This window comes from Terrapene carolina, unplaced genomic scaffold (assembly GCF_002925995.2).
Source record: "Terrapene carolina triunguis isolate 2854851 unplaced genomic scaffold, T_m_triunguis-2.0 Scaffold926, whole genome shotgun sequence".
NCBI classification, from domain to species: domain Eukaryota; kingdom Metazoa; phylum Chordata; order Testudines; family Emydidae; genus Terrapene; species Terrapene triunguis.
In genome coordinates, this window is record NW_020665277.1 from 5,913,148 (window position 1) to 5,935,802 (window position 22,655).

The 22,655-nt window shown below is 51.6% G+C and overlaps 1 protein-coding gene across 1 annotated transcript; it reads right to left on the minus strand.

Moving 5' to 3' along the window:
* Window positions 1–8,436: 8,436 nt before the first annotated feature.
* On the minus strand, window positions 8,437–21,438 carry LPXN (leupaxin). Its single transcript, XM_024211300.2, has 9 exons — window positions 21,364–21,438; window positions 17,950–18,104; window positions 17,543–17,598; window positions 15,591–15,693; window positions 14,891–15,073; window positions 14,368–14,541; window positions 14,136–14,217; window positions 9,546–9,694; window positions 8,437–9,151 (listed from the first exon to the last, which is right to left on the minus strand). The coding sequence occupies exons 1-9, from the start codon at window positions 21,374–21,376 to the stop codon at window positions 8,885–8,887; spliced, it is 1,182 nt and encodes a 393-aa protein (XP_024067068.2). The 5' UTR covers window positions 21,377–21,438; the 3' UTR covers window positions 8,437–8,884.
* Between the last annotated feature and the right edge of the window lie 1,217 nt (window positions 21,439–22,655).

Consider the following 22,655-nt stretch of genomic DNA (forward strand, 5'->3'; position numbering starts at 1 on the left):
CCCCCCCCCACATACCCAGCCTTCTGTCCTGCACCCTCACAGCCCCCATCCCTCTGCCCTGACCCCTGAACCCCCCCCACCCAGCCTTCTGCCCTGCACCTCCACACACCCCCAGCCCTCTGCCCTGACCCCTGAACCCCCTCCCACACACAGCCCTCTGCCCTGACCCCTGAACACCCCCCCCCCAGGTCTGGGGTCCCGGCTGCCGGTCCCTTGCCAGCCGGCATCCCGGCCGCAGGCCCCGCTCAGCCCACTGCTGGCCTAGGTGAACAGAACCCCAGGCTGGCAGCGAGCTGAGCAGGCTGATGGTGTAAGATCAGCATTTTAATTTAATTTTAAATGAAGCTTCTTAAACATTTTGAAAACCTTGTTTACTTTACATACAAGAATAGTTTAGTTATATAATATAGACTTATAGAGAGAGACCTTCTAAAAAATGTTAACATGTATTACTGGCACGCAAAACCTTAAATTAAAGTGAATAAATGAAGACTTGACACACCACTTCTGAAAGGTTGCCGACCCCTGGGCTACACCAACACTGTATATAGGAAAGTCATTTGTTAATAAGTACAGGCTCTAGATTGCATTTTATGTAAACAATGGCATCGGCCTGCAAAAAGCTGAATCATTCATAGACATGTGACTTGCCCAGGTGGCTACAGACTCCATTTTGTTACTGTGATTTTGCACAAGAGAACAAAGGGGTTTCTGCCCACAAGAGAGAGAATATAAAGGGCCCTGGAAACCCCTCCATTTTGTCTTCAGCTGGCTCAAAAGATAGTCTCTCCACCCCAAAGAGATGCCTGAAAGAAACTGGAACAAAGGACAGTAACTATGGGGGTGGGAGTGATTGCTGGACCCAGACTAGGAAGGAGTCTAGTCTGTGAAAGAAGCTTATTGGAACATCTCTGAGGGTGAGATTTACCTGCATTTAGTTTCCTACTGTATTAGGCTTAGACGTGTGTGTTTTTAGTTTTATTTACTTTGTTCTGTCTGTTATTACTTGGAACCACTTAAATCGTACTTTTTATACTTAATAAAATCACTTTTTGCTTAATAATTGACTCAGAGTAAGTAATTAATACCTGAGGGAGCAAACAGCTGTGCATATCTCTCTATCAGTGTTATAGAGGGTGGACAATTTATGAGTTTACCCTGCATAAGCTTTATACAGAGTAAAACAGATTTATTTGGGGTTTGGATCCCATTGGGAACTGGGAGTCTGGGTGCTAGAGATAGGAGCACTTCTGAAGCAGTTTTTAGTTAAGTCTGCAGCTTTTGGGGGATGTGGTTCAGACCTGGGTCTGTGTTTGCAGCAGGCTAGCTTGTCTGGCTCAACAAGACAGGATACTGAAGTCCCAAGCTGGCAGGTGAAAACGGGCTCAGAGGTACTCAGCACATCAGGTGGCAGTCCCAAGGGGGTCTCTATGACCCAACCCATCACAGTGGTGTAGTCGAGCAGGATCTGTGCACCGCTGATTGCTTTGAGATGCTGGTAGTGATTTTAAGTGAGTTTTAAGTGTGGTGGCTGGAGAACAGACAAAGTGGTTACTGGTTTGTTATTTTCTGTTTGTTTATTTTGAGTGAGGGAATAAGCACAAGAAAGCAGGAAAATGACTACTAGTGAGGCAGCTACAAAACTAGAGCTGGCCAGACTGGAAGCAGAAGAGAAGGCAAAGGACCACGAGTTTCAAATGAAGCTCAAAGAAGCAGAGGCAGCCAGGGAGGAAGCTGCTCACAAAAGAGCCATGGAAACCCAGAGGTTAGCCCTGCAGTTAAAAGACAGAGAAATACAGGCCCAGATTGAGGCCCAGAAGCATGAACTGACTGTTATGGAGTGGAAGAGACAAAACCCTTCAGCAGCTGGCTCCACTTCCCCAAAAATCCACAAATGGGAGCGACTATGTCCACAGTATGATGAATCCAGTGATATTGCCGAATATTTCATCATCTTTGAGAGACTGTGCAACCTCCATGCAATTCCTGAGGATCAAAAAATGACTACGCTGATGACAAAATTGACTGAAAGAGCTCTGGACATATTCAATAAGATGTCTATTGATGAGGCTTCAAACTATGGTAAATTTAAGGAACTGGTTTTGAAATAGTTTCAGATTACACCTGAAACCTACAGGGTTAAATTTAGGAGTCTTAAGAGACTGGATTAAGTAATGTGGTTTATGAAAATGAAATGAGAGATTTGTTAGATAAGTGGGTGAGGGGAAAAGGCATTACAAGCTTTGAAGGAATGTGTGATTTGGTTACTCAGGAACAATTCCTGAATATGTGCAGTGATGATGTAAAACAGTATTTGTGGGACAAAAAGGTGGATACAGTGGATGGATTGGCTGAGTTTGCAGACTCTTTCGAGCAGTCACACACTGCAATTAAACATAAACCACTGGCAGAGGGGGTACAGGGTTGGTAGAAAGCAGAATCACTGTTTTACCCCTGGGAAAAAGGAGGCTGGGCGTTCACCTCCCCGTTCCCCTGTTACTTGTCCCAAATCTCCTGTACAAGCAGAGGAGCCCAAGTGGTGCTATCATTGTAAGTCCACTGAGCAGTTTGCAGGTCAGGATAGCAGCAGCAGTAGCGTAGCTAGGGGGGTGCAGGGGAAGCAGCCGCTTCCCCTCAGCACATTTTTCAAAAGCAGCGCCTGAGCAGGGTGTCTGGGAGCTGCCGGAGCTCTGGGTCCCTGCGCGGCGCGGCGGCGGGAGGGGGGAAGCTGCTGTGGCGGCAGCTCAAGATATTCCGGCACTAGGCAGAGCGCCGGCGGCTTCGCGGCGTGGACGGGCTGCAGTGGGATGCCCGGCTCGGAGCGCGTGAGAAGAAAGTGAGGGACGGGAGGAGGCGCTGCCGCTGCCCGGGCACAGGTGCTGCTGCTGCTCTCCGGGCAGTGGGGTGCAAAGTGCCCCCTGAGCAGCACCGCCCGCAAGGGGATGTACCGGCTGCTTCGCGGGTGCAGGGGCCAGCAGCAGCGAAGGCTGCAGCGACTGCTGTGGTGGGTGGGCGAGGGAGCGCGGGGCTCCTCCCCCTCTCCCCAGCAGCACTAACCTGCACACACGGGTGGAGGTGTGCGAGCGGCGAGTCTCCTCTCCACGGGCACAGCCAGAGCCGCGCGTTGCAGGACTCCAGTGCAGCCGCCCGCGCCTGGCCAGGAGGGCTGCGCGCTGCCACACGGGGCAAACGCGCCCCACACGGCTGCTGCGGGAAGCCTGGCCACAAACAGGGGATTAGCTGCAGCTGCCTCCCTCTCCTCCCTGTTCCCGCTCTCCCGCCAGCACTGGACGGTCGGAGCGTGGGCACCTCAAGGTAAAGACGTGCTTCGGTGTTGTTTGCTGCCCTACCTTACAAGACATACTTTGTATCAGATTTAGTGCAATTGTGCAACAGTGGTGGAACAGTAGTGTACACCTGGTCATCATTCTTTTCTATACAGCATCTGTCACGGAGTCCCCCGGCGATGCTCTGGAACTCCTCCCCACAATGCCAGTCAGGACTTTGGGGAGCCTCCTCTCCCTTGGAGCAGACTGTCTTCAGGGCAAGAAGCTCACACGGCTTCACCTTCCTGGGTCTGACCTTGGAGCATTCAGCATATGCCCCTCCGTGCGCTTCCCACAGCAAGTCCGCCCAGGCGGGGTACTGGGGAAGCCAGAGGGTCCTGCACCCCCACTTCGCAGTCAGACGTGACTCTTAGCCAGCCAGTAAAACAGAGGTTTATTAGATGACAGGAACACAGTCTAAAACAGAGCTTGTAGGTACAGAGAACGGGACCCCTCAGCCAGGTCCATTCTGGAGCCCAGCAAGCCAGACAACCCCATCTGCACTCACTTCCCGTCCCCAGCCAGCTCCCAACTGAAACCTCCCCAGTCCCTCCTCTCTGGCCTTTGTCTCTTTCCCGGGCCAGGAGGTCACCTGACCTCTTTGTTCTCCCACACCTTTAGCTATCCCCTTGCACGGGGGAAGGGCCCTGGTCATTAGTTGCCAGGAGACAGAGTGTTGGCCAGAAACTGAGGCACCCACACAGTATTCAGAGGAAACATTAAGAATAGTCACACTTTGTCACAGTATCATACAAGCAATGGGCTGGCCTCATGTGTAATTACCCAGGGGTCCAGGCGGGTATGCCCAGCCCACACTGCTGCACCTTCGCTGCTCTGGGACCCAAGCTAGCTCGAGTGGCAGTCACACCCAGTGATTGCAATCTAGACAATCCAGATTAAAACTAACTCAGGTATGTTAGCTCAAGTGCCATCACATGCTATGATTGCAGTCTAGACATACCCAGAGCACAAGACAATCCCTTCACCAAAGAGCTCACACTCTAAATATACAATGGAAGGATCATTATCCCCAGTTACAGATTGGAAGCTGAGGCTAAGGGATTTGACCAAGGACATACAGAGAGTCTGTGGCAGAGCCCAGAAATGAAGCCAGCTCTTCTGCCTCTTGGGCCAGTCCCCTATCCACATGGCTGCCCTTGATCTCACATAGCTGTAGTGCACATTCCCGTGACCTGTCCAGCAGCATTCCCATTAAAAATGCTCTTATATAATGTCATGCAGGTTGTCCCGGGGTGCTGATCTTGGTCCATCGACATGCATGATGGGTAATTCTCAATCATCTCAGAGAGGCCGAATGGGGTCCTTTCCCTATGTCACCAGGGGTGCTGTTTCTGTTGTGATGCTGAATGTTAGCCCTGGCTAACGACTTTTCATCGACTGCCACAGCAGCTACGCGTGGTGGGATCTGCCTTAGGAACACAGGGACAATGGAGATGCCCCCACCCCCTCCCCGTTATGTACATCTCCGTGGCGGTTGCTGCACGCTGCTTATTGTCCAATATTGGCGAGAGCACAGGGGAGCGTAGACAGCAGGCTACAGAAAGGGCATGTCTTTCCCTGCTAGTGGGGCGGCGAGCTTCAGCACTGCGGGCACTGTGATACAAGTCACACCCCACCTTCTACTGCAGCTTCCACCAGCTGTTTCCCCTTAGCTGGGAGCAGGAAGCAGATGCGAGGGTATCAGACTCCGCTGTGATGCCGATTAGCAAATGAGAAGCTCATAGGAACGCTTCTCTCAAGATGATCTCTGAACAGCCATGGGCTCACTGCCCTCATTTCAGTATGGCTGGCTGGGCCAGTGCCTTTATAGCCCAGAGCCAGCTCCCCTGCCGCAATCAGTGAAGGAATGAACTAAAAGCTTTTATTGTTTGCAGCACAGGACACCTAAAGACCCCAGCTGAGATCCAGATCCCACTGTGCCAGGCGCTGCACAGATCTGGCACAGATCTTGCTGCACCAAGGCTGGGGCCCCATTGCACTAGGTGCTGGACAGACCCAAACGGGGACCCCCATTATGCCAGACACTGCACAGACCCCCGTTGTGCCAGGTGCTGTGCAGACACATAGTACGAGGCTCTCCCTGCCCTGAAGAGCTTACAATCTAAACAGACAAAAGGGAAACTGAGGCAGAGGGCAATGCAACGACTTGCCCATGGTCACCCAGCAGGTCAGCAGCAGAGCTGGACTAGAACCCAGGTGTCTCATCTGCTGCCCCTATCAGAACTATACCTTCTAATTTGGCTACCTCTCAGGCCGCCAAATCTCAAATCCAGCCCACGGGAGCTCAGGGCTGCCTGCAGGATTCCTCCCTGAGGCATGGTCACTTGTGCACGAACAGTGGATAACCGCGGAGCTGTGTGACCTGACCCAGAGAGGTATGTGCAGGGATTTGTGTTTGACTACACCTGCAGGGCAGCTAGGCAGTGTATACACATGGGCAGAGGCCCCAGTGCTTATTGCCGGGCTGCTTCTGGCAGCACGGTCACAGCAGCTAGGATGGCACTCAGGGTACCCAGGGAAGGAGGGCTGGAGATGTCACAAATGACAGGGACTTTGTGTAGCTCCTAGAGGAGTTGACCACCCAGCCGTGGTGGCCACCAGCTTTGTCTCCCAGACCCTGTCATGGTGGGCCAAGGCCCATGCCCCCATCCCTAGCCCGAGCGCTCAATCCCTAATCTCATTAAAAGCCTGAACCATCCCTGCTGTGATGGAACCGCTCCTCTTCCCCAGAGCACCATCCCTTCCCCCACTGGAGGTTCTACTGCAGCCTACGCAGTAAGCACTGTTCTCACGGAGGGAGGGTATGGGGCCCTGGTGCTGACAAGCTGTAAGACCGTCAGGTGGCCTGTCCATAACCAGAATGGCCATTACCAGCCTTGCTCAGGATATTGGACCTACAGGTGTTCTTCTCTCTCCACAGCATGGTTAGTCCAACGGGGCAAGCCTAGATCTGGCCTGATTCTCCACTCCCAAGCCTTCTGCAAAGGAGGGCTGAGAAGCCACCAGAGCAGAATGGCAACAAGGGGAGGCCCAGATCTTCAAAGGCATTTAGGTGCCTAACTCCCATGGGAGGATCTGGTGCCTAAATGCTCATGCAGGGGGCATGGCAAGTGGAGAAGTGATTTTGGCTGCAATCTCCTTCTGCAGCTGTGGTCGGCATTCTGCTAAATTACCATCAGCCGGAATGGATTAATCATGCCAGACCACAAACAGCACCTTCCAGGAGAGCAGCTAGCTACAACAGTTGTTCTGAGGCATGCAAAGTGGCTAGCAGCAAGGAGGAGGCAGCCTGCTGTGGTTTGGTGCAGCGAGCACCAGCCGATAACGCCTACCAAGGCATATCCTGTTTATATGAGCAGCATAGGCCTGTGGGATGGCAGCTGGCCAGTTTGTGCCTGTGAGAAAGACATAGTTACAGAGAACTCTGATACTCAGGGCAGTTACGACAGGCAGAAATTTTCCATCAGTGTGAAAATTTGGGTTTTTAACTAGATTTCCCTCACCCCCAAAGGGTTTGCTCTCTTCACCATTTTTTGTCCAAAAACTTCCAATCCCCCAAATAATTTGATGCTGAAAAGCCGCTGTGGTGCCTCATGGGAGCCGTGGAGTGAGTACCTCATGCCACCATTCTCTGCAGGTTGGGCTCCCCAGTTGGACTTCATAGAATCATAGATTAGGGTTGGAAGAGACCTCAGGAGGTCATCTAGTCCAACCCCCTGCTCAAAGCAGGACCTCAAAGCAGGACTTCATCTCCCATGATGCACCATGGCAACGCAACTGCTAGGATGCAACCACCTCCCCTCACCAAGAGGGGAGATTGTGGAGATCTTGGGAGATGTAGTCCAACCAGGAGCCCAACCTGTAGAAGAGGATGGGAGCAGGAGACACCCTGAACTACAGATCCCATGAGACACTGTGGCTTCACTGGGAGCAGGATGAGGTGTTCAGTTGGTGCTGGAGTCAAGCATTAACCTCTCCAAAGATGGAAAGACAATGATGGAAGAAGCTGACGGATCCTATTTACTGTTTATTTTGGTAGGTGGATGTTTTGTTTTAATATCCCAAAAAAGCTCACATGCAAGCCATACCTCTGTCTTTCCCTGTGTGGCGAACGTTATAACGCCATTCTATAAAGCCCTGGGGTGGTCTCATCTGATTACTGTGTGCAGCACTGGGCAACCCATCTCCAGAAGGATGTTGCCGAACTAGAGGGATTCAGAGAAGGGTGACAAGAATGATCAAGGGCCTGGAAACAATCTCTTATGAAGGGAGATTGAAAAGATGGGGATTGTTACTTTAATGAGGAGCCAGGTAAGAGGGGACTGGATGGAACTGTATAAAATAATGAATGGTTTGGAGAAGGCAGATTAACAAGAACAAAGGGACAGTCAGTGAAATTGAAAAGTGGGAAATTCAAAAGGGAAATACTTTTTCATACAATGCGAAATTAGACTGTGGAACTCAGTGCCACAGGAAGTCACTGATACCAAGAACATAATAAGATTCAAAAAGGGAATGGATATTTACACAGATAACAAGAATATCCAGAGTTAGACTAATTCATGATTACAAAAATATTGCAGAACCCATTGGTTTAAGCCGATCTCTGTCTATTAGAGAACAGAATGAAACCTAATGCAAGGGGCAGATTATCCCACATCTTCTACTGCCGTGTTCTTACATTTCCCTTTGCAGTATCTAGTACTGCCAATGCCGGAGACAGGAGACTGGGCTGGATAGATGTGGGAGTCTGATCAGGTTGGGCCGTTCCTAGAGGAGCCCAAAATGGAAACGTGGCTGTGATGGCACGGGAACAGAAAATAAAGAAGGACTTTGCTAATGAAAGGGACATGTCAGCTGCTGGAGGGACCCGGATCTTTACATGGAGCAATGAGCTTGTTCTATGTTAACCTGCTCCCCCAAAACCGAAAAGTGCTGACCCCACTGTGTTTGTTCTTTATCCTTATCGATCCCCTCTGAGGTGAAATCCAGGGGTGCAGCTCTGGAAGTCTCAGAATCAATCCCTCCCCTCCCCGCACATCCCTGTCCAAACCGATATGCAGAACCAACCACAGAGAATGCCAAGATGTTTATTTCTGGGCAGCGCCCTCGTCCGGTTACATATACCAGAAGTATAGCGCAAAGGTGAGAACAGAGGAGCAGGTGATGTCGGGCATTGGAGGGGAGAGAAGCAGAGCACAGCCTGAAGGAGCAGAACGTCCAGGAAGGGATGATCAAGGGGCAGGGGTAGGTTCCTGGGAAGAAGACCGCAGTGGCTGTCGTTGGGGAGGGAAAACCCCCCCACCCAAACATATTGGGCCAGACCTTTAGCTAATATTTACCAGCAAGGACATCAATGGAGCGCTATTGATTTAAACAATCAGTGGTTCGGGCCCGTTGAAGGAGGCTGCTCTTTGTTGACTCTGGCCTGTGGTCTCTCTCCCTGTATCTCAGACCCTGGCTAAGGATGCTAGAGGGGGCTGTCCCACAGAGCCAGTTTCGGTATGTAGCCCCCTCCTCTCGGGCCAGCGCGGGAGTCACACGAAGAGCTTGCTGTAGCAGGCGTGGCAGTAGGCTTTGTCGCCATGGTCCTGGAAGGTGCCCTTCTGCAGCTGGCTCAGACAGAAGGCGCAGATGAAGTGCTCGGGGTGGAACCGGCGCCCCATGGCGCTGATGCAGCGCCCGGTGATGGGCTTCCCACAGCCGTGGCACACCGAGCCCTGGCGCTGGTGGAAGTGAAGCTCGCAGTAGGGGCGGCCGTCTAGCTCAAAGAAGGAGCCGGTGGTGAAGCTGCTGAAACAGTCCTGAGGGAGGGGGAGGGAGCATTGAGACCTCATCCCTAACTAAGCACCTCGCCAACTTGCATTTGGTGTTCTGCCCCCTCACCTATCTGGCCCCCATATGGGCCCTGCTCCCTTGCCCATCCAGCCCCCATATGGGACCCAGTCCCCTCACCCATCTAGCCCCCATATGGGACCCAGTCCCCTCACCCATCTAGCCCCGTGCCCCTCTACCCTGGTGCTTCACGCAGCCATCCCCCATAAGGGAGCTGGGATCACACTCAGCTGCTATAGAGGTTCTTAGTGCTCCATAGGGAAGAACCTCCTGACCCTCACCTGGCCATGCCCTGCATCACCTTCCTGAAGATGAAAGCCCAGGTGTCCCTCCAGCCCCCTGTGTGGGACTCCGCACACTCACCCCACACACAAAGCACTCGGGGTGCCAGACGCCCTGGAGTGCGGACAGGTAGTTCTCCATCACGGGCCGCTCACAGGCTCTGCATTTAGGAGAGAACATGGCCAGGAAGTCCTTCTGGCAGTACGGCTTCCCGTTCTTCTCATGGAAACCTGCGGAGGCCAGCAGGGAGAAGACATCCATGAAGTGCACCTGAATCCCATGGGAGGACACAGAGAGGGACCCTTCCTGCCAAGCTCCAAACCTACCCCAGGGAGCCGGAGAATGTACCCGAGTTACACTGCCCACTCTGATTCATGCTGGGCCTGGGCAACAAACACTGCACAGGGATATTCCCCTTTCAGATGCAAATATCTCACAGCCACACTGCTGCTTTCCTTCTCATTTGCTCCCTGTTGCCAAACTCGGGAATTACAGGGAGAGAGTCTCACTAGTTCCTATGGCCCAGATTTTCAAAGGCATTTAGACAGTGCTGTCCTCAGTGTTGTGACGACTAACTGATTTAGGAGCCTAAGTCGCAGAAAGTGCCTAAATCCCTTTTGAAAATGAGATTTTAGCTCCTAAATCAGTCAGGCATTGCAACGCTATGGAGCTAATATGAGGGGGAAAGGAGTCCAGGAAAGCTGGCTGTATTTTAAAGAAGCCTTATTGAGAGCACAGGAACAAACCATCCCGATGTGCAGAAAGACTAGCAAATATGGCAGCGACCAGCTTGGCTTAACAGTGAAATCTTCGGTGAGCTTAAGCACAAAAGGGAAGCTTACAAGAAGTGGACACGTGGACAGATGACTAGGGAGGAGTATAAAGATATTGTTAGAGCATGCAGGGGTGTAATCAGGAAGGCCAAGGCACAATTGGAGTTGCAGCTAGCAAGGGATGTTAAGAGTAACAAGAAGGGTTTCTACAGGTATGTTAGCAACAAGAAAAAGGTCAGGGAAAGTGTGGGACCCTTAATGAATGGGGGAGGCAACCTAGTGACAGATGATGTGGAAAAAGCTGAAGTACTCAATGCTTTTTTTGCTTCAGTCTTCACAGACAAGGTCAGCTCCCAGACTGCTGTCCTGGGCAACACAGCATGGGGAGGAGGTGAGCAGCCCTCAGTGGTGAAAGAACAGGTTAAGAACTATTTAGAAAAGCTGGACATGCACAAGTCCATGGGTCCGGATCTAATGCGTCCGAGGGTGCTGAGGGAATTGGCTGATGTGATTGCAGAGCCATTGGCCATTATCTTTGAAAACTTGTGGCGATCGGGGGAGGTCCCAGACAATTGGAAAAGGGCAAATATAGTGCCCATCTTTAAAAAAGGGAAGGAGAACCTGGGGAACTACAGACCGGTCAGCCTCACCTCAGTCCCTGGAAAAATCATGGAGCAGGTCCTCAAGGAAACCATTTTGAAGCACTTGGAGGAGAGGAAGGTGATCAGGAACAGTCAACATGGATTCACCAAGGGCAAGTCATGCCTGACCAACCTGATTGCCTTCTATCATGAGATAACTGGCTCTGTGGATATGGGGAAAGCAGTGGACGTGATATACCTTGACTTTAGCAAAGCTTTTGTTATGGTCTCCCACAGTATTCTTGCCAGCAAGTTAAAAAAGTGTGGATTGGATGAATGGACTCCATGTCTAGCTGGCAGCCAGTATCAAGCGGAGTGCCCCAAGGGTCAGTCCTGGGGCCGGTTTTGTTCAATATCTTCATTAATGATCTGGAGGATGGCATGGACTGCACTCTCAGCAAGTTCAGAGATGACACTAAGCTGGGGGGAGAGGTAGATACACTGGAGGGTAGGGATAGGGTCCAGAATGACCTAGACAAATTGGAGGATTGGGCCAAAAGAAATCTGATGAGGTTCAACAAGGACAAGTGCAGAGTCCTGCACTTAGGATGGAAGAATCCCATGCACCACTACAGGCTAAGCAGCAATTCTGCAGAAAAGGACCTTGGGATTACAATGGATGAGAAGCTGGATTTGAGTCAGCAGTGTGCTCCTGTTGTCAAGAAAGCTAATGGCATATTGGGCTGCATGAGTAGGAGCATTGCCAGCAGATCGAGGGAAGTGATTATTCCCCTCTATTCGGCACTGGTGAGGCCACACCTGGAGTATTGTGTCCAGTTTTGGGCCCCCCACTACAGAAAGGATGTGGACAAATTGGAGAGAGTCCAGCAGAGGGCAACGAAAATGATCAGGGGGGTTGGGGCACATGACTTACGAGGAGAGGCTGAGGGAACTGGGCTTGTTTAGTCTGCAGAAGAGAAGAGTGAGGGGGGATTTGATAGCAGCCTTCAATTACCTGAAGGGGGTTCCAAAGAGGATGGAGCTCGGCTGTTCTCAGTGGTGGCAGATGACAGAACAAGGAGCAATGGTCTCAAGTTGCAGTGGGGGAGGTCTAGGTTGGATATTAGGAAACACTATTTCACTAGGAGGGTGGTGAAGCACTGGAATGCGTTACCTAGGGAGGTGGTGGAATCTCCATCCTTAGAGGTTTTTAAGGCCCGGCTTGACAAAGCCCTGGCTGGGATGATTTAGTTGGTGTTGGTCCTGCTTTGAGCAGGGGGTTGGCCTAGATGACCTCCTGAGGTCTCTTCCAACCATAATCTTCTATGATTCTATGAACGCTAAGCACAGCAATGCCTGAAATACCTTTAAAAATCTGAGCCCATTGGATGTTGCTTTATGACTTTTCCAGTCATTGCTGAGAACTCTCTCAGATAATTGCCCTGCCTTGCAGAGAAAGGCTGGGTTTGTGCTTACAGCCTTGCACTGGGCCCTCAAATTTGGATCCAGTGCCCAGCTCTGTCACAGACTCCCTGTGTGACCTTGACAAGCCACTTCTCTATGGACCTGAGTTCCCCTTCTATAAAATGAAGATAACAATCCTTCCATTCCCCCAACCTTCGTCTTGTCTGCTTAGCCGAGAAGCTCTTTAGGGCCAGGACTTTCTCTCACCGTGTCCATGCAGCGCCCAACGCAATGGGGCCCTGATCTCAGCTAGGGCAGGGCCTGTCTCTCGCTGTGTGTCTGGGCAGCGCCTGGCACAATGGGGTCCTGATCTCAGCTGGGGCAGGGCCTGTCTCTCGCTGTGTGTCTGGGCAGCATCTGGCACGATGGGGCGCTGATCTCAGCTGGGACAGGGCCTGTCTCTCGACGTGTGTCTGGGCAGTGCCTGGCACAACGGGGTCCTGATCTCAGCTGGAGTCTCTAGGTGTTACCATAATAATAAATAATAGTAAAGGCAGAAGGTGGATTCCTAGAACAAGCAGGAATTCAAATTCAACCCACCAGCCAATGAGCTGAGTTAGATCATTTCATGACAACGGAGTGTGCTACAAGAGATGGGTACAGGCAGAACTGGCTGCCACCTGTAGGGACTGAGCTGGGATAAGGCAAGATCACTGTGCCAGGAATAGGATTGGGATCATGGAAGAGATCCGAGTTAGGATCATGGCCCCATTGTACTGGGCATTGTACAATACTGTGCACAGTCCCTGCTCCGGTGAATAAGCAGCCTATCGCTAGCCAAACTCCTCAAACTTAGCACTAACAAGAAGTCACTGATGTGGGGAGAGAGGTCCCCTGGAGAACAAAGACAGGATGCAGGAGGGGACAAAGAAAGAACCAGCCCCAAGAGGAGCTGGGGCCTGAACTCATCAGTTAAACTTTCCACAACACCGCTGTAATTAGCAGCGTGGGAATGAGCAAGTGGGAATGAGCGAGGCCCTCGGCACCGGCTCTCTCTCAGGTGCCAATTACTGAGCAGGGCTGGCGGGAGCACAGCCGCTGAGCGCCTACCTAGAAAACCAATCCCTTGGCAGGAATGGAGTGTTTTTGCTCTGGCCACCTGGGGAAATTAACGCGCATCTACCACCGGCGCCACAGCAAGCAAGCAATTAACACACACGCACACTGCAGGGGGAGGGAGATGGGGCCTTAAGGGGGAACTGATGGCAAAATGCATGGATGGACAACTGCTGCTGCTGTGGGGATTTCGTGCCACTGGCTGGGCTGTGAGCAAGTGGTCACCGGGGTTGTTACAGGTTCCGCTGTGCCACCATGACACAGTTAAACAATGTCTGTGTGACACCTATGGGAAATGGTAACCAGCACTCCACACTGGTGCTAACGGCCGGAGCTCTGGCCCCAAAATCTGCATCCTGTAGGGCCTCAGAGGGAGGGAATCTACTCATATGACTAAGCACTTTAGCAGCGAGTGTCCAGCGAAATGACTGCTCCCTTCCAGAACTGTCCCTGATCTGTGCACCTGGCAGAATCACGACTCATGACCGGAGGCCCAGGGTTGGAATAGCAGGAGGCGGGAGGGTGGGGAACCCAAGTAAGGAATATGGGGAACTGGCAGAGGTGTAGGAGGAAGCCTAGAGCTAAGATAGCAGGCGGTTGCAGTCGGGCTTGAGGGGCATGGGCAGAGCAGGGGCGGGGATAACAGGGGCCTGCGGGTCAGGATTGAGGGCATAAGCAAAGCTTTCGGGGGGAGGCCAGGGCTGGAATAGCAGTGGGACTGTGGGTCAAGACAGAGGCCTAGATCCCCATGGAATCCCAACTTTCTATGTATGGCAGGAGAAGAGCAGGGGACGCACCATCATTGCTGAACACCTTCCCACAGTGAGCACAGAAGAAGTGCTCCGGGTGCCAAGTCTTGTCCATGGCCGTCAGGACTTTCTGCAAAGAGAATGAGGTGACTGGGGTGTGCGCTATGGGCAGAGAGCTACAAGGGGCGAGGGGCGAGAAAACGCAGCCTCCTGGCTAATCCAACCAGGAACTTCCCCTGGCCGGAGTTAGAACCAGGAGGGCAGAGCCAGCTCTATTTACCTCCAGGATGGGCGCGGCACAGTAGGCACAGCGGGGGGAGAAGAGCTGGTGATAATCCTCCCCGCAGTACGCCAGTCCGCCTCGCTCGTAGAAAGCGGTGGAGCCGATCTCCTGTCCACACTGGGTGCAGGTGAAGTGCTCGGGATGCCACGTCTTCCCCAGAGCAGTGATCATCTAGAGACAGGACAAAACCCAGGAAGTCTTTGCCCAGAGAATCTCCGCCACTGAGCCCATTCAAATTCATGGGGGACCCAGCAGTCTGGGGAAGCCATGATAGGAATAGGGACCCTCGCATGGTCCTAGAGGTGGTGGCTGAGACAGCAGGAGACTCAGCTGTTATAGGACTTTTTTGGGGGAAAGAGATCCCCTCCCCTAAAGGAGGGACTGGGGGAAACATACTGTCCGACCAAGCAGATCTTATAGCTCTGAGCAATCAAGAGTGGAAGGATCCAACCCCGGTGAGACAGAGGGACACGCAGAGAGACGGACAGACAGTCGCAGGCTCCATGCCATCCCCTCTCACCTTTCCAGCGATGGGTTTGCGGCAGGAAGCGCAGTCGCCCTTAGGCACGGCAGTGATGCCGAGGTCCTGCAGCTCTTGCGTCAGGTCCCCCAGCATGCTCTCAAGGGTGCTGCCGGTACTTGGCCCCACTGCTGACGGCCCCTTGGCACGTTCCGGCTCCGCGGCAGAACCCACCGCTGAGATCTGCCACAAAGGAGGAGACGAGGCCGTGAGAATGTTCAGCTTCATGTTCCCGCCAGGAGCTGTGCCCTACAGCTCCCGCCTTTTCCCCTCACCTAGGGAGCTGTTTCTACTGCACATGGGACCCCCCAACGCCAGGCTTTGCCATTGCCGGCTGGAACGCGGGACAGGGGCAATACCAGGTTGCCAATGGCACCAATGGCGCCATAGTGCTGGGCCCACACTCAGAAGGGGTCCCGGCGCCCAGACCATGGCCCTGCTCCCCCACTCCACCTGCGTGCCGTCCCAAGGCCCCGGCCCCACTTAGTCTCTTCTCTCGCGAAGGCCCCGCCCGCCACTGGCTCCTCTCCACCCCCTCCCACCCCGTGCGAGTGGTGGGCAGGACCTCAGGGGACGAGGCTTGAGCGGGGGTGTGGTCTCAGGGCAGAGCAGGCGCAGAGTGGGAGGGTGGGGCCATGAAGCTTTGCGAAGTGGTGCCCCTGGTTCTTCTGGAGGAGGGGGTTGCGTGGCCAGGACTCACCTTGGACTGCATCTGGCCCAAATGGGATAAGAGCTCATCTAGCTGTTGAGCAGCCGTCGGGGGAGGAGGGGAAGGAAGCGACAGCTGCGGAGTTGGAACCTCACTGCGGGGGGAAGAGAGACATCCATGTCAAAGAGAGTAGGTCACGGTTTCAACCCCACCATGAGCCTCCTTTACCCAGCTCCCAGCAGCCAGACCCTCCCTGCCACCACCAGGCCACAGGAACACCAAAGCGTTCACTGGAAGCACGGTGCCCACCCCAGTGAGCATGGAAGTAGAGCCGGGTGTGAGGGACACCCCTAGAGAAGGGAAACAAACGCATCTCCCCATCATCAGTGATCGTCTGACCCCCAGAGCAGATGCTGGATGTTCCTGTTCAGGAACAGAATTAAGATAAACTGAATTAAGGGCACTTTAATTCTGAACGAGAGCATCCACACAGGGTTTAATGAGGTTTAACTAACCCCCTTTAAAAGGTCATTTAGATGAGCTTTCCTGAGTGTCCCCATGTAGACAGGCACTAAATACAGTCAGGGACTTGTGAGTGGAGGGCAGGACAGGTGGGGATATATCTGGGGAGGGAGCTGTGGAGTTTATGGAAGGCTTCCCCCAATAGCCAGTCAGCAAGCAATGGCCCACTGAACTAGTAGCAGGGAGGGAGGGGTGGAGTCAGTTCTGGGTGCTTGGAGGGGGAGGAGTATAACCAGCAACTAGTGGAGGAGGAAGGAGAGGAAAGGATTAGTAACTGCAGACAGGGTCAGTGGAGAGGTGTGTGTGGGGGGGTATTCTACCCAGGTACCACCCCCTTAGCCAAGTCATACCCATACACCTAGATACCACCCCCTTAGCCAAGCCACTCCCACACACCCAGGTACCATCCTCTTAGCCAAGCCACTCCCACACACCCAGGTACCATCCCCTTAGCCAAGCCACTCTCACACACCCATGTACCATCCTCTTAGCCAAGCCACACCCACACACCCAGATACCACCCCCTTACCAATCTAGAGACCATCCCCTTACCCAACCTGGCCTACAGACTCCCCAGCCCCTTAACCAAACCCCTCTCACACCCCAAGTACCACCCACAGACTTCCAGTAGCTGGATATTTCTTGTACAACGGTCAGCAATGACTTAAAGAACAATGTGATATTTAAATCATTACTAAGCTCCTGATTCAACTATTTTAATCAAAGAGTGCAAGGCCTTCAGGCTAGAGGCCTTTTTGCCATGTGTACAGCAGTTAGCGCAATGGGGTGATCCTGATTGAAGCCTCTGCTACCCCAATACAAATAAATAATTAACCCACTAGTACAGCTCCCTCCTAGCCCATCCTGTGGGCTTCACACCGGGCAGCACAGGGAGCCAAGGAGGCTTGGGCACACAGGTACCAACTGGTAGCTTGGTTCAGTTTTGCTGCTCTGTGGTCACTACTACCAGTCCACTGGTTGTAAGCAGAGGTTGTGGATTCTCTCCACCTTCTGTGGGGGGTGTTAAGCCTGTTGATTTGCATAATGGCAGATCCACTGGTAACTCCTCTGCACGACCATGTCACCAAACCCCTCCTCCACGCTGGCAGTTCTGCCATGTTTAGACCCGTCTATGCCCTGGAATGGGGCATCATTCGGTGTCCCCCCCCTGCCTGCCTGCAGACTCAGCCCTGAATTGGGTCCTGTTCAGACTGAGATGGGCACAACCAGAAGGGTTGGAAACTTCTTTTTGACCCATGCTTAGACCCTGCAGAAACTGACGAGGCCACCAGAGAAGGGCTGGTATGGGCAGTACCACCTCAAACCGGCTCTGTCTGGCCGTGGTGGGGGATCAGGGTAGGTTACTTTTTCATTAAGCATCATGGGGGAGCAGGCGTTTATAGGAAGCAGTGCTGAGGAGATACAGATGGGTGTCCTGGAAGGATCAGTAAAACAGCTTTCCCCCCTGATACAGCATTTACCTGTAGACATTTTTGTCTTCTGATTCCTGGAGCCGAGTATTTAATGCAGGCTGTACCTGGAAACACAAAGAACAAGGGATATACAAATAAAGCAACCCCTTTCCCTACACCCAGTCCAGTTATACTGTATTTCCAGATCCTGCCTCACTGTGAACATGGCTAATTAAGGAGAATTAGTGGTTAACTGATCATCTGGAAATCCCTCCTCCACTCTGGGCATTCTCCTAAATTATAAGCAGGAGGGGCTGGATGGGCCCGTAACATCTCTAGGGCACAGATGCAACTGTCTGCATGGGACAACCTTCATGTGCTGAGTTCTGCAGGGTCTCAGCCTTCCTGTTGTAGAGGATGGATTTCTGCCGGGTACTTTGTGTGTAGGCAGCCCTTGCAGGCACTGATGGGAATACCTTACGGGTCCCTGAGGCGACTAGCTTCTCGTTCTGGACAGCGCCTGTCTCGGGCACTGCTGCGGCTGGTTTCTGCTCACTGGAGCTGTGTGTCAGAAGACAATAGCCCCCTTTGGGCTCCTTAGAGCTTTGTTCCAGTTCTTCCAGCAAAGCATCTGAACAAAAAAAACCAGTTAGAGACAAACAATATAAACTGCGCCCTCCACACCGGACACATAACACTTCCCCCAGCGTGCCCTTCCCCCGGACCCAACTCAGCCTGTGGCCTGGACCTGCTGTGGCTGGAGCAGTCTGGCCCCAGGCATGGCCGGCCTGCTCCAGCCGCACTTGGGTCTGGGCTGCTCCAGGGTCAGGCCGCGCTGCGCCACACCAGCCGTGCCTGGGGCCGGGCCGCTCTGGCCGTGTCAGGTCCAGGGCCGGGCTAAGTGGGGGCCAGGGGAGTCCCCGGTTGGGTGGCGCTAAATAGGTTGCTGCACAGCCGCGCGGCTTACAGGGAATTTTGCTATAGACCATGATCAAGTCTCCTCCTAACCGTCTCTTGGATAAGCTAATTTGATTGAGCTTCTTAAGTCTTTCATTAAGGTTTTCCAGACCTTGAATCATTCTTATCTCTCTCTTCTGATGCTGTGTCTGCCACAACACCCATAAGAATCACCCAACATTTAGGTTGGTGTTTGCCAGAGAGCCTAAGGATGTTCGGCACCCAGCTGCCACTGAAAGTGAATGTGAGTCTGGCACCTGAAACCCTAACGGTCCTTTGGAAATCCCAGCCTAAAATACCTAGGTTGAGGGGCAACCCGAGAAAGTAGATATTACTGATGTATTGATGTAGACAGTCAGCTAAATGATCTTACTATCAAAATGTACACAACAAATTGCATGTATTCCACTGCCTCTCTTTTCCCCATCCTGTGTGTATGTTATGCAAGAGGATGTCAATGGCAGCCATAAATCATACACCAGGTTGAGGCTGATGGCTGTGTTCATCACCCTTCATTCAGGCTAGATGGAAGGAGCAATTAAGGCCTTTCTATGTAGTGATAGTGGGAAACCGTAGAAGCCACCATCCAAGGCTGCAGGCAAAGGCTTGAGCCAGAACTAAGTTAGGGAGAAAGAAAATGGTTTCCCTGGGACTGACTGAAAACAAAAGGACCAGGGAATTGTTTGGCAAGCTGTGTGTGTGAGCGAGAGAAGAGAGGCAATAAGCGAGAGAAGCCATCATGAACATAGCCCTGGGAGGAAGGCAAAAGACAGTGCTTGTTTGGAGTACTCCCTGGAAATGTAGACTTGGATTTCTGAGCAAGGAAACAGTCTCTCATTGTTGTTTTTCTATAGTGTGCAGGGAAATGGGACTTTGTGTCCATTCTATGTAAATGAACAGGATTGCACCAAACAACAGACCTGACTCATAGCTCTGATTTCTCATCCTAACGGAAACAAGTCAGCAAGGCCCGGAATATTGGTTAAACGTTTGGGCCAAAGAGGTAGCATGTGTCCTTTTTCTCCTTAGCTGGTAAGATCTTTGGAGCAGGGACCAATGCTTTGTTTATACCAGGGCTAGCACAACGGGGCCTCCTTTTCAAGTCAGTGGTTTCTCAGTGCTACTGCAGTAACAAGACAGCCAGTCTTGTGGCTAAGGTACCAGCTTATAATTCAGGACACGTGGGTTTGATTCCCAGCACTACCACCATCCGGTGTGACCTTAGAGAAGTCACCTCATCTTTCTGTCACTCTTCTTTATATTGGGCATACAGCTAGAGGCCCCAATCAGGGAAACTTTGTGCTAGATGCTGAACACTCAGATAATGAAAAGACTCAAGATGCTTTCAGTCAAGACATCTGGTGGATATAGCCAACAGGTGGCGCATGTGCTGACCCAGGATCTTCTGCCACTGGCCCACTGGATGACCTTTGGCAAGTCACTTTCCCTCTCTATGCCTCACTTTCTCCATCTTTAAAATGTGGGGAAATTATACTGCTTGCCATCATAAATCATTTTGAGATCTACTGATGAGAACTGAGATAGACAAGTTTGGTATTATTATTGTGATCGGTGTAATAAGCAGCAGTCACAGCACACCAGCTGTGTGTCAATTGTTTCTTAGTCATCGCGGCAGGAGATTTAAGAAGAGACATGAAGGTGCCTCAGCTTTCTGTCTGTTTCATTTTGTGGCAAGGAGTTCCACAGTCTAATTAGGCACTGTGCGGGAAAGTATTTCCTTTTATCCATTTTGAACTTGCCAACTTTTAATTTCACTCAATGCCCCCTTGTAATAATACTCCCCTACCTACCAGGGGTGTTTTGAAGATAAATCACATATCCGTGAGGTGCTCGAATACTACAGTGATGGGAGTCAAATAAGGACTCAGAGAGATAGTAAAACCCATCAGACTGCTGGGTTGTGCAAAGCCAATAAGACCGATCTTCCTAATCTGGAAACAGGCCCCGGGTGCTGAGCAGCCACTTCTGAAACATTGCTACTGCCAGGCTGGATCAGACCGGACAACCATCTAGGCCAGCACCAGGCACTTAACAGGAAGGTGCAAGAAACTTCTTAATCCCTAGTGGTTAGAGGCTGGCCTAAATACTGAAGCATGAGGTTTAATATTGCTTCCAAAAATGTATGCAAGCACCATTATAAGCAGAACATCCAGTTATCGATCTGTGTCCAATCCCTTTTTGATTCCTGCTAAGTCCTTGGCCTCACTTACATCTTGTGGCAAGGAGTTCCACAGTCTGCGTGGGAAAAGATTTTCTTGTAACCATTTTGAACTTGCCACCTTTTAAATTTCACTCACTGTCCCCTTGTCCTTCCATTATGAGTCGGGGGGGGGGGGGGCAGAAACCCCACCCAACAGAGCCTCTGAATCATCACCTCCCGCCCTTTTCTTTCCATCTGTGTGATGACCGTCCCTTGTTGAGGTTAGCAACCCTCCACACCAGTCTCTCTATCTCATTATCACGTCCTCTTGATACATCATTATCAGACATCTCCCTCTCAGTCATCACCCAGCCTTTGGTATCACACCTCCATCTCCAGTTAGCCTTTGCTAACTCTCTGCATTTCCCGAAACACAGTAGCAACTGTTAGTTCCAGACTCTGGTGCAGTCTGCCCTCCTCTCCAATGCCCTTAGTAGCACACAACTTCATTGTAACCACCCTCCAGGCACCGCTTTAACTGGGAAGAGAGGGGTCATGCTGCAAAGGGTATATTAGAGTCACAGCCCCTTCTATTTCGTCTTCTAAATTTGCAATTCAGGGAAGGAACAAAGAGTAGAAGAGAAGATGAAAGATAGAAACCCTCATGCCCTCCTGGTAGCCTGGATGCTGTGGTGTCAGTATCAAACCCAATTTGGGGGCCTAACTCAAGAGTCCACTCCTTGCTCTTCCATTGGAAGGGAGGCGCACTTACCCAAGTCGTCCATTGCACAGAGCCCTCTCTCCCCTTTGCTCCAAGGAGGAGAGGCAAGATGTGTCCGGTGGCACGATCACAGGGGAAATGAGCGAGAAGAACTTTCAGTTCCTCTCTTCAACCGCACTTCCTCTCTTTAGAGGCCGGGGACTTTTTTCGTGGGTCACATGTTTCGACTAAAGCATGATATACTCAAATCACTGAAAGAACAGGAGTACTTGTGGCACCTTAGAGACTAACAAATTTATTTGAGCATAAGCTTTCGTGGGCTACAACCCACTTCTTCGGATGCATCCGAAGAAGTGGGATGTAGCCCACGAAAGCTTATGCTCAAATAAATTTGTTAGTCTCTAAGGTGCCACAAGTACTCCTGTTCTTTTTGTGGATACAGACTAACACGGCTGCTACTCTGAAACCTTTCAAATCACTGAGAAGGGAAAGCGAGGAGGACTGGCCCAGGTAGAGTCTTACAGATCTACCACAAAGGTAATCCGGGTGCTTTCTTCCATGTGTTCAGGGCACTCTCCTGACCCTGCGTCCAGGAGAGCAATTGTACACAGTGACTCTATCTCTGAACCCATTCTGGTGGGAGTTAATGGGTGAAAAACCCCTGATGTCTGTTGAAAGCCAGCAAAGATCCATTATTGATGGGGATTGTAAATTGCTCAAGAAACCACCCTATAATGTTAATATCTTTATCTGTTACCATTTTGTCCCAAGCCTACCCTTTCTGGGGAAGTTCACCGCATAGGTCATGGGACGGAAGTTCCAGCTTAACAGCATTCAGAAAGCTGGAGGAATCTGCACCAAACTAGTTTCTAGCCTACACATGGTGCAGAGGCAGCATCAGCATTCTTCATTGCCGATTTCCTTCTGGAGATGAACAATGGTCATGAGGCCATGTAGATTATAATAGATCTAGCATCAGCCTTTGATACCTTTCAGTCTGAGGTGTTGCTGACAAGCCTGTGACATCTAGCATCTGATAGATAGCGAGGCACTGGGAAAGCAAGGAAACTGCACGGTCCAGATCTGATGGAAAGGACACATCGAGAATGCAATCAGTCTGGCTGGTTAGCTGGGGACAAATCAATGAACCATTAAGGAGAACAATAGGTCTTTGAAGACGCTAATCTTCCACCTTCCTTTGACTCATGGTTGCTTTGACACTGCAGGATTCTGTCTGGTGGGCATTCCCCAGATGCAAACACTTTTGTAGTACAGATGCATAGTCAATATTCCTAACTTTTAAGACTGGGAGTGAGATGATTGGGGTTTGTTATTCACTGAAT